At 50.4% G+C, this 12,330-nt stretch overlaps 1 protein-coding gene across 1 annotated transcript; it reads left to right on the top strand.

Annotated features, from left to right (window-relative positions):
• The first annotated feature begins 563 nt into the window (after positions 1 to 563).
• On the top strand, positions 564 to 1,432 carry BASP1 (brain abundant membrane attached signal protein 1). Its single transcript, XM_015422838.1, has one exon. It carries the CDS (start codon positions 571 to 573, stop codon positions 1,297 to 1,299), a length of 729 nt encoding a protein of 242 aa, XP_015278324.1. The 5' UTR covers positions 564 to 570; the 3' UTR covers positions 1,300 to 1,432.
• Positions 1,433 to 12,330: the final 10,898 nt, after the last annotated feature.

Raw genomic sequence — 12,330 nt, forward strand, 5'->3', positions numbered from 1 at the left:
CTGCAAGTTTGGAACCTCTCCCTTAAACCCCCTCCCCTCCAGCCCCCAGAATATACCCTATGTTTTTGCCATTGACTTCAATGGCCCATAGGATATAATGGGGCCGAATTGCTGCCGAAGTTTGGCGGCAATTCGGCGGCAAGCCGATTCAGATCAGAGAATCTGAATCGGCCTGCAGCAGCCCAAAAGGGGTCCGAACCACTTTGGATCCTCATAGGGGGGGGGAAAAGCAAGGTACAAATAAATGGCAAAAAGGGGATTTGAATACTGGCCCTTTCAGTCCTCATCAAACACTCTTAACCACTACCCCCCACTGGCTCTCCATCTTTAATATCTTGAAGGACAAGCATGACACTTGGATAGGTATTAAAAGGAATATAAGCCTGTGGGGTCGATATGCCCTCAGTCTTCAGTGGTGGGATCACTCTCCCCCCCCCATCTTCCAACACTGCCCCTCCGTTTATGTGTAGGGAATGAACCAATTTCGCTTTGTTTTCCCAGGTGATACGAAGAGGGATTCCTTGATTTCTGTGTAACCTTCTCCTTTCTTCTTGATTCCAGAGCCCCAACATGGGAGGCAAACTGAGCAAGAAGAAGAAGGGCTACAATGTGAATGACGAAAAGGTGAAGGACAAGGACAAGAAGGCTGAGGGGGCGGCTGCTGAGGAAGGGGAGGCCACGAAAGAGAGCGAACAGAGCCCACAGACCGCCACAGAGACGCCCGAAGTGAAGGAGAACAACAAGGAGGAGAAGAGCGAGAAGGAGGCTGCCAACAAGACGGACGACAAAGAAGGGGAGAAAGACAAAGCAGGAGGCCAGGAGGAGGCCAAGAAACCGGAGCCTGAGAAGTCAGAGGCGGTGGTCGATGCCAAGGCCGAGCCGCCGAAGAACAGCGAGCAGCAGCAGCAGGCGGCCAAGCCAGAGGAGCCGCCCAGCTCTGCCACCGCTCCCCCAGCCAGCAGCGAAGCGCCTAAACCCTCAGAGCCCAGCAGTGATGCAAAAGCTTCCCAGCCTTCGGAAGTCGCCCCTAGTAAAGGAGACGACAAAGGCAAGGAGGACGGGGATGCCAAAAAGACTGAGGCTCCAGTACCCGCAGCCCAAGAAACTAAAAGCGAAGTGGCTTCAGACTCAAAACCTAGCAGCAGCGCGCCCGCGCCTTCTTCCAAGGAGACCCCAGCGACAACAGAAGCACCTAGTTCAACTCCTAAGGCCTCAGAGCCCGTGGCCCCGCCAGAGGAAGCGAAACCGTCTGAAGCCCCGGCGACTATTTCGGATCAATCCGTAGCGGCGAAAGATTAAATTTGGACAGCCTGTTGGGAGAGAAAGAAAAAAATTAACCACTTAAAACAACCTGTGTTTTTTTTTTTAATTTCCTCCCCCCCACCCCAGCTCTACTAACTTGTTTCAGATCTGAAATAAGAAATATGTATTGCCCAAGAAGAAATAAAAGATAAAATAAAATACTGGATTGTCCCATTCAGTGGGGGAAATATCTAATATACTTTCTGCCAGTTCTGCAAAGTCCTGTATTTCAATCAGATATTAAAATCAGAAGACAGCCCCAATGTCTGAAAGTACAGTACTTCCTCCTCTTCTTTTTTTTGTATCTGAACTGCTGTAAATGCACTCCGCCAATGTATTTGATCGGTTCCTTTTTCTCTAATAGGGGTTTGGGAGTGATGCTATAATTGATTCTGCCCTCTGGGCCAGTGCCACACACCAATCAGATCTTTATCAAAGCAGTATTTCCTATGGGTTTTATTTTTAATTTACAGCCTTTTATTATTTTGTATTTTTTATGCAGTGAATGAATGGCAACTTTCAGACAAACAAATGTAGCTTTCCAGATTTTTTCTCTCGATGCCAATCCTCTGATTCTTCTTCCTCTCCAAATATTTTTGGGAGTTTAAAAAGAATATTTAAAAAAAGCATTCTTCATCCTACTTAGCCTACCTAGATTTCTCATGACGAGTTTAATGCATGTCCGTGGTTGGGTGCACCTGTAGTTCTGTTTATTGGTCAGTGAAAATGAAAAAAAAAAGTCTGCGTTCATTGCAGTTCCCGTTTCTCCTCCATTCTGTGTCACAGACACCAATACACCACTCATTGGGACAAAAAAAAAGATGAAAAAAGCAAAAATGTACAATGGATGCATTGAAATTATATGTAATTGTATAAATGGTGCAACAGTAATAAAAGTTAAATAATTTAAAAACATCCAAGGTGTTAGTGGTTGCAAATTTATTTAACATAAGAACATAAGAAGAGCCCTGATGGATCAGACCAATAGTCCATCTAGTCCAGCCTCCTGTCTCACACAGTGGCCAACTGGTTCCTCTGAACAACTAACAACAGGGCATAGAGGCCTTCCCCTGATGTTGCTTCCTGGCACTGAGGTTGACTGCCTCTGAATGTGGAGGTTCCCCTCAGTCACCATGGCTAGTGTCCACTGATAGACCTCTCCTCCATGAATCTATCTAATCCCCTTTTCAAGCTCTTCATTCCTGTGGGCATCCCTACCTCCTCTGGCAGCAAACTCCACATTTTAATCACTCTCTGTGTAAAGTAGTATTTCCTTTCATCTGTCCCGAACCTATTGCACATCAGCTTCATTGGATGCTGTCAAGTTCTAGTCTTTTGGGAGAGGGAGAAAAAGTTCTCCCTGTCAACTCTGTCCACACCATGCATAATTTTATAAACCTCTGCCATATCCCCCCTTAGTTGTCTCTTTTCTGAATTGAAAAAAATCCCAGACTCTTCAGCCTTTCCTCAAAGGGAAGGTGATCCAGCCCCCTAACCATCTCGGTTGCCCTCCTCTGTACATTTCCCATCTCTGCCATGTCCTTTTTGAGACACAGTGACCAGAACTGTACACAGTATTCCAAATGAGGCCGCACCGTAGATCTGTACTGATCTATACGTTTAGACTCTCTTTGCTTACACGTAGTGCAAAATATTGGTCGGTGGCCATGTTAACCAAAACTGCCATCTTCTTTTTCCAGAGATGATATACGTCTGGCCTTAAGATCTTGGGTGTCACACGCTAGAAGAGTCCCATGATCTCCTGCGGGGGCCTTTCCTTCCCTCTTAGGAAAAGCAGAGGGGTGTTGGGCTTTGTTCAACGCATTGAGGTGTCTAACCAAGAGGCAAGGCAGCCCCAAAAGATGGTCCAGGTGGGTGCAGAGGTGAAGGCTTGCTGGGTCAGGAAGCCAAGAAGGGACTCATAGTAGTTGTCTTCTCAGAGGAAAGGGCAGTTAGTAATCACAGCAATGAGGGAGGGGAGTGAAGCAAAGTGCTGGCAGAAGTACTTGGGCCCAGTGAAGTGTAGGGTTTTCCACAAGATGAGTCTGAGCTCCAGAAGGCTCCACCAGCCCAGCTCCTGTCCAGATCCCTGGAGGCCCAGGGCTTATGATCCAGTCATGAGATTAACGTCAGGAGATGGATCTCAGCATCACACCATTTGTGAAGTTGCCTGAAACATTTACCCGGTCATTGGCAGCAGACAGGAATGTTGACTTAGGTGGACCATTTCTCTTACCCGTACCAGTACTTCTTATATGGTATGGAAGATCTTGCCATAGTGGATGGCTTCCAACCTCAGGTCAGTTTCTTCAAGGAATTATTCATTCAGGAGAAAAAGGATATAATTTGATGGCAAAATGAACTGCCTTGTTGACACTGTCCTAAAGTCCTGAGCTCTTACCAAAGGGAAATAGTGGAGAGGTTGTATGACTTGACATAACTTTGGGACAAATCAATCGTGTGCATGCAGAGAAGGTACAGATGAGCAGTTTGGTGTAGTGGTTAAGTGCACGGACTCTAATATTTGATTCCCCACTCCTCCCCTTGGCAGCTGCTGGATGACCTTGGGCAAGTCATAGTTCTGATAAGAGCTGTTCTTGAAAAAGAGCTCTCTCAGCCCTGCCTACCTCACAGGGTGTCTGTGGTGGGGAGGGGAAGGGAAAGGAGTTTGTAAGCCACTCTGAGACTCCCTTGGGTAGTGAAGGGTGGGGTATAAACCCAATCTCCTCATCTCCTCCTCCTCCATTAGAAACAGGGAGTGTGAAATAAAATGTGAGTATTAACAGTAAACATCATTTTGGTGAAGGCTGACATGGTTACACCGATGCTACTATCCTTCCACCTTCTTTGCTGTAAAAATTCCTTAACTACCTTTCATTGTGCGCAGATGCATATCAACAGTTCAAGCCCTGGGCTGTGCCTGATAGCTACTTCTTCAAATGCCATGAGATCCACTCCCAGAAGTAAACAGATATGATCCCAACTGACACAGAATCAGCATCCCTTGACCAGATTCTTGATTTTGGCCATTAGGATCATTTGAAAGCTAGTGGTGGGAAGTACCCTCAACCTCTGAAATACACCAGAAGGGTGTGCTTAAATGAGCATGGTATGTCTAATCATATCAAAGTGCCTCGGTAGGAACGTGGGTGAAATTTTTGAATACCCAAGCACATATACATGCACATGTAGAACAGGTTTATTTCAAGTGAAAGAAGGCCTGTGCATCTCCCATGAATTAAATAGTTACTTCTAATTTTGTATTTTAGCAAATGCAGCTTGTTGGCCTGAAAAAATGTCAAAGGTCGTAAGAAGAACATAAAGAGGAGTCATGTTGGATCAGGCCAATGGCCCATCCAGTCCAACACTCTGTGTCACACAGTGGACAAAACCCAGGGGCCATCAGGAGGTCCACCAGCGGGGCCAGAACTCCAGAAGCCCTCCCACTGTTGCCCCCACAGGCACCAAGAAGACAGAGCATCACTGCCCCAGACAGAGTGTTCCATTTGTACCTTGTGGCTAAGAGCCACTGATGGACACCTGCTCCATGTCCATCCAGTCCCCTCTTACAGCTGTCTGTGCTTGTAGCCGCCACCACTTCCAGTAGATTGCTTTGCATCCAAGTAGTCCTGAAGATGGAGAAAGCCACATCAAGTAATCTGAAATGCCCAATGAGGTGCCAGTAGCCCCAAGGGATGCTCAGGCAAAGATTCCTTCTCAGCATTCCACTCTCACACCAGCCAGACCCAGTACAAATGTGAGAAAAACACAATCGGTTCCGCTCGAGGGGCTTCAATGGGGATCGGTGCCCTGGAATCTTTTCATGCTGGTCCCCTGAGAGCTCTGGCTGCCCAAATCTGGTGTGGCTATGCAGTCTTCCGCAGTACATCTAAAGCCAGCTGATCGGGGGGGGGGGACACATTCTGCGATGTCACAGAAAAACTCATAATGCATTCTGTGATGTCATCCCAAATTTGAAAGTATGCCCTTCAGGGCTGGGGAAGGAAGTTATCTTGCTCCTAGTGATATGAGCAATAGAGGCCTACTGTGTCCTTGATGCTTCGTTCCTGTATGTTTTTTTAGCCCTCTCGGGAGTAGCTCTTGCATAGTCTATTGGCTACACATCCCAGAAATTCACTGAGAACTGAACCCTCTTTGTGTGCATAGTTCTCAAGTTTGGATTGGGCTTTTTTTGGTCATGCTTGCAGGTCATTAACTAAGGAAATACGTCTTTTGAGACAAAGAAACTGAATAAGACTTTACTCCGGACATGACATAGCCCAATTATAACATTTGCCTTCTCTCATGAAGACGTTGCAAGTCCCCAACCAAAGAGAAGACCCCTGATTCAGGAGATAAGTCTTAGTGAAGGAAATCAACACATGTTAATTCGGAAAGGTGTGTTATCTCATGTGAAGCAGGTAATTTTGCAAAAAGATTGCTTGGTTGCCCTCCCCCATAAAGAATCATAAAGACTGTAGCAACATCAGAAGAGCCCTGCTGGATCAGACCAGTGGTCCATCTAGTCCAGCCTCCTGTCTCACACAGTGGCCAGGCAGTTCCTCTGGAGGCCCAGCAACAGGGCACAGAGGCTGAGGCCTTCCCCTGATAAGAGCATCAGAAGAGCCCTGCTGGATCAGACCAGTGGTCCATCTAGTCCAGCCTCCTGTCTCACACAGCGGCCAGCCCATTCCCCTGGAGGGCCAACAACAGGACAGAGAGGCTGAGGCCTTCATAAGAACATCAGAGGAGCCCTGCTGGATCAGACCAGCGGTCCATCTAGTCCAGCCTCCTGCCCCACACAGGGGCCAACCTGTTCCTCTGGAGGGCCAACAAGAGAGCAGCAAGGCCGAGCCCTTCCCCTGATGTAGCCTCCTGGCTCCGGGATTCAGAGGGTCAGTCACCACGGCCAGTAGCCACCATGAATCTGTTTAATTAGATTCAGAGGGTCAGTCACCATGGCCAGTAGCCACCATGAATCTGTTTAATTCCCTTTTAAAGCCTTTTGTGCCTGTGGCTGTGACTGAGTACCAGCTGCTGCTGGGGATTTGTATTCCCTGTCAGGCTCATGAACGTCAAGCCTAGCTACTACCTGCCTTGCTGTTACCAGTGCACAGAATGCTACATTACATGGATCCATTGGGTTGGCCAACAGTGCTGGTTCATTCACTCAGAGAGCTGACACAATGCCATAGCCCAGAGCATAAGGCTTTGAATCACAAGCTCCTCTTGCCCCAAGTTGCTACTGCTGCTTCAAAACGTACAGCGCAGTATTGTCAAGGAGAGCATTCATTCTTGTCTGAAAGTACACGAGTGAAGACCCCGTTCCTTTTCGGGAAGCATACCACAAAAGGAATAAAGGGGACTAGGAACTGAGTGATGTGGATCAAGTGTTATTTCTTAAGTCTTCAGCTGGAAATTGTTCCCAGGAGTGTTTCGCTGGTCAGCTGCAATGCAGTTCAGTCAGTAGTCCTGGGGCGAATGTCAGGGGGCCCGTGGCCTCTCTTCCAGGGGGGCAGGCTGTTCGCGGGCACCCGCTCAGCTGGTGCTTGCCTTAGAGAAGAATGCCAGTGGGGCATGAAGTGCTGCAGTGTTCTCTTGACCCGTTCTGTCGTTTTTGCCTTCAGACATCCCTGAAAACCGTATCTGCGCTGGCTGTGTATGGGATTCAAAAGCTCTGAGCTAGTTGCAAAGGGTAGAAGGGAGGGGAGGTGGATCCGTGGTAGAGCATCTGCTTTGCTTGCAGAAGGTCCCAGGTACGATCCCCTGAATCTCCAGCTAAAAGGACCAGGCAGGAGGTGATGTGAAAGACCTCCGCCTGAGACCCTGGAGAGCCGCTGCCAGTCTGAGTAGGCAATAGGACCCAGGCCCAAGGCAGCTTTTTGTGTGCTTGTGTGAGAGTGGACTGTTGCAGGCAGCCTTTGGATAGGGGTCCACATTACAGCCTTCAAATCCTCATGCCTGGAGCAGTTTTGGAACTGTCTGAATGTGAAAATAGCTGAGAATATTAGAGGGTTAGGAGCCCTCCATACTAGACACGGCCCCTTGCAGTGCTGAACAGAGCGGCAGGTGGTCTGAGGCCCTGAGCCGGAAGATGGGATCCAGACAGTCAGCTTTGTGCCATCAGCTGCTTTAAAGATCCCCAGACGGCTACAGTCTGACCAAACCATCTCTGGGGCCTGCCTGCCTGCCTGCCTGGAATGCTGGGCCAGAGGCAACGTAACAAACGTGTTGTTGAGATTTGAAGAGGTCATGAAAGTTGCGCATGAGGCAGATGAGAATAGGGGTTGGCTTCATTCAAGCACATTGCCCAAAGAGATAAACCCTGTCCCAAGGCTTCTCAAGTTGGAAGGATCTTACTGTATGGGAGTAACATGCCGGGGACACCTTCCTTCCCTTAGTAGAAGAAGAGAAGAAGAAGAAGATTGGATTTCTACCCCGCCCTTCACTACCCAAAGGTGTCTCAGAGCGGCTGACAAACTCCTTTCCCTTCCCCTCCCCACAACAGACACCCTGCGAGGTCGGTGGGGCTGAGAGAGCTCTGACAGAAACTGCTCTTTTTCAAGAACAGCTCTTATCAGAGCTATGGCTTGCCCAAGGTCATCCAGCCAGGTGCAAGTGGAGGAGTGGGGAATCAAACCCGGTTCCCCCAGATTAGAGTCCACAGAAATAACACAAGAAGAATGGCACGCCTAAAAACTTTGGCTTGGATCCTGTGGCTCCATTTTGCCAGTGAAGGCACCATTGGGAAGAAACCACCTTTCGCAGAGGTAGGGAGGCGTGACAGGACCCATTCCTGTTTTGTGTGGTCGCGTGGCTGGCTCGGCCACCATTACGGATCCCCCCCCCTCCAATAGCTAGCTCCAGGGAGCAGGGGCTGGCTCATACAGAGCGCTCGTGAGTCCTGGTAGGACAGCCTCCAAGTGGGAATGGGCGTTCTCCCAGCATGACGGCAGATCTCCAGGCGACAAGAGGCCACTTTACCCCCTGGAGGAAGTGGCAGCTTCAAAGGGCAGGCTCTGGGTAAGGCTGCCACTCCGCCACTGGTGGCCGTGGAGTCCCCCCCCCACTCCCAGCAGGTGCTTTCCCACCGCAGTCCAGCCGGCTAAGCAGTGGAGAAAATGGCAACATCCTGACATGCTCATGGCCCTCCCCATGTCCCTGGAAGTGATGTCAGCCCATTGTCAGAGCATCCCTAGTGTGCCCCAGAGACACACTGATGTCACTTCTGGGCAAACAGGGAGTGATGTCAGTGTGCCCACCAGTGTCACTGGTGAAGGCCCCTGAAAAGTACTGGGTTCGCTGCATGGAGGACTCAGACGACGGCATACTGTACCACACGTTTATTGTACTTAACACAAACAAAGACCGACTCTAACGGCCAACGGGGCCAACTATATACATATCCACCCAGCACCCCCCCATTCCCATTGGAGGGTTTGAATGTCCCGCCAAGGTGGCTATTGGTTGGGGCTGGGGGATCCAGGATCCGAGGTTTCCATTGTTCTAGGATCCAAGCTCTGGCCTGTTCCGCGGACCCCTGGTGGCGGTCCACGTACATAACAGCCCCCCATGGGTGAGTCCTCACAGACTTCACACTTCAGAGGCACCCCCTCCCCCAAATCTTCACGGATTCCCCAAGCTGGAGCTGACAACCTCCTAGGCAGCAGCCTGCACGAAAGGAGTGTGCATTCTAGAACAAACATGGAAGAGGCCATGGCTCAGTGGGAGAGCATGTGCTTGGCATGCAGAAGGTCCCCGGTTCAATCCCCGGCAGCATTCTCCAGTTAACAGGACCAGGCGGGAGGTGAAGGTGATGTGGAAGGCCTCATCCTGAGACCCTGGAGAGCCACGGCCGGTCTGAGTAGGCAAGGCTGGCAGCGATGGACTGAGGGTCTGATGTAGTACAAGGCAGCCTTATGTGTTCACATGCAGAGGTTCTTCTGTGGCAGATTCAGAAGGATTTCTCAAGCCTCTCTTTTGACACGGAGAGGTATCTCTGAGGACGGAAAGTCTGAAAAAAAAAGCTCTTCTACACCATGGGTCAATGTTCTCCGCTTTCGCTTTTCTGCCCTCAGTGTTGTGGTTTAGCGTCACAGTCCTGGGAGGGGACCGGCAGAGATTCTGCTCACACTGCGAGTCAAACGGTACTACGGAGCGTGCGGCGGAGGCCAAAGACTCTCAGGCTGATGCCTATCAGCATGAGGTTAAAAGAGCAGCGCTTTTATTTTTCGATAACCCTGGGTTCTGAAACAGCACATAACAAACTGACAAGTCCCTGAAGAGATTTCAAAAGATATCACATGTCTGCAGGCTAAACACATTGTTGTCTAAGCCTGGCTGCTCAACTGGATTAGTCCAACTTGGTCAGCTGTACCTTGTTTTTTCTTTCGGGAATAAAAGGGTATATAATCACACCGGCATTTTGGGGTTTGAAAAGGTGAACTGCAGTAGCTCGCAGTTGTTAAGGTATAAAAGAGCAACTGAGATCCCCATTAAACCCAAATAACCTTTCCACAGGGGTGCGATTGGCACTAGGTCCACATGCCTGCCATTTTGGAGGCATGGATTTCAGTGGGGATACATGTAAAGTTCTGCATGTTTAGCCAGGAGAGGAGACAACTGAGAGGTGATACGCTAACCATCTTCAAGTACTTGAAGGGCTGCCATATAGAGGATGGGACAGAGTTGCTTTCTGTTGCCCCAGAAGGTCGGACCAGAACCAGCAGGTTGAAATTAAATCAGAAGAGTTTTCGGCTAAACATTAGGAAGAACTTCCTGACAGAGCGGTTACTCAGCGGAACAGGCTTCCTTGGGAGGTGGTGGGCTCTCCTCCTTTGGAGGTTTTCAAACAGAGGCTAGATGGCCCCATCTGACAGCGATGCGGATTCTGTGAACTTCGGCAGATCACGAGAAGGGAGGGCAGGAAGGGTTGCCCCAGTGCTTAGTTCTCGTGGCCCTTTCTTACACGCCCAGGGAAATGCTGATTGCCACTTTGGGGTCAGGAAGCAATTTTTCTCTAGGCTGGTTTGACCAGGGATCCTGGAGGTTTTTTTGTCTTCTTCTGGGCATGGAACAACGATCACTGGGTGTGTGTGTGGGGAGGTATTTGTGAATTTCCTGCATTGTGCGGGGGGGGGGGTTGGACTAGATGACCCTGGAGGTCCCTCCCAACTCTATGACGCTGTGATTCTGTGCTCACAGCTGGGATTGGCAACTCTGGCATGGACAATTCCTGGTGATCTGGGGACAGTGCCTCAGGAAGACAGAGTCTGACAAAGGAAGTGAGCTCAGTGAGGACATGGCGTTGCTCTAGGTCCTCCGTTCTCCCTAGACACTATGATGTGCCATTTCCTCTGGAGGAACTGAACTCTGGAGTCTGGAGACCAGCTGTTCTTCTGGTGGAACTCCAGGAGCCACCTTGAGGGCAGTGATCCTAGCTCCGGCTCCCGCGGCGGCCATCTTGTAGTGGTGCCCATGCCCCGTCCACGGAATTCCAAAAGTGCCCATCAGCTCAACCATGTTGGGGACCTCAACTGTATCGCATAGCATCCAGTCAGCCTTCTGGAGCTGCCATTTCCTATCGGAAAACTGATCTGTGTGGGTTGGAGATCAGTTGGAGATCGAGGGAGAACTCCAGGTCCTCTTGAGGATGGGTTGGAGATCAGATCGAGGGAGAACTCTAGGTCCTCTTGAGGATGGGTTGGAGATCAGTTGGAGATCAGGGGAGAACTCCAGGTCCTCTTGAGGATGGGTTGGAGATCAGTTGGAGATCAGGGGAGAACTCCAGGCCCCCTTGAGGATGGTCGCCCTAATGCCAGGATTCCATGAGCACAACTTGGAGAGTCACTCATGCAAAAGGCATAAGAAAGGACCACATTTCCCTATTTGACACAAGCTGGGTGCCCACTCTGGCTGGGCTTGCAGTAAAAGTGACGGAGCTGTGATGGAGCAGTGAAGCTGCTGGGTGCCACCTTGGTAGGTGGGAAGGAGCAACTCCGTCCTCGGTAAAGCCCAACCTAACCCATCTCTGATGTCTTCACGATGCAGCCACTGGTCTTTGATGCCCCTTTGCTCCATACAGCAAATGTGGCCTCTCGAGTGGGAGGGCCGGGGGTGGAGGTGTCCCTGGAGAAAAATTGACATGGAACCAAGGCCTTGTCTGCTGACGAGAAGCTCTTACCATAGAGTTCCTAGGGATGTCTAGGGCTACCCGGAAGTGACAAAGGATAGTTCTAGGAACTGCCTCTATGGCATTATACCCTGCTCCCCCCAAATTTCACCCTCCCGTGGTTCCACCTCCTATAGGGTTGCCAACCTCCAGGTGGTGGCTGGAGATCTCCCACTATTATAACTGGTCTCCGGGCAACAGACATCAGTTCACCTGGAGAAAATGGCATCTTTGGAAGGGGGACGCTAAGGCACCGTACCCCCACTGAGGTCTCTCCCCTCCCCAAACCCTGCCCTCTGCAGGGTTCACCACCCAATCTCCAGGAATCTCCCAACCCAAAGTTGGCAAGCCCACTCATGAGGTCAGAGAGTGAAAGATAGGAAGGGAAGGAGGCATCCAGGAGGAAAGAAGTTCCCTGAGAACAGCAGTCTGGATAAACGGAGAGACAGCGATGGAATAGACTAGAGGAAGGATACAGAGGGATCCGATCCACCCACCTTACTAGCTGTAGTACCTCCTTTGGCACACTGGTATGCTTGGCAGGAAGAGATACTGCACAGTCCTTCACTTCTAACGCACTCCTGTTTAGGGATGCCAGCCTCCAGGCGAGACCTGGGGAACCCCCGGAATTTCACCTCATCCCCAGACTACATGGATCAGCTCCCCTGGAGAAAAGGGATGCTTTGGAGGGTTGCGTCAATGTCACTGTGCCCCACGGAGGCCCCTGCCCTCCCCAGGCTCCATCCTCAAATCCCCAGGAGTCTCCCCCCATCCTCTCCTGGTAGCCGGTGGTGGTGGGGGACCTGGCAGCACTGCCCAGCCAAGGGCTTCGGTGTGACCGGCCACCCTCGGCACTC

Source organism: Gekko japonicus, unplaced genomic scaffold, assembly GCF_001447785.1.
Source record: "Gekko japonicus isolate JY-2015 unplaced genomic scaffold, Gekko_japonicus_V1.1 scaffold4577, whole genome shotgun sequence".
Taxonomy (NCBI): domain Eukaryota; kingdom Metazoa; phylum Chordata; class Lepidosauria; order Squamata; family Gekkonidae; genus Gekko; species Gekko japonicus.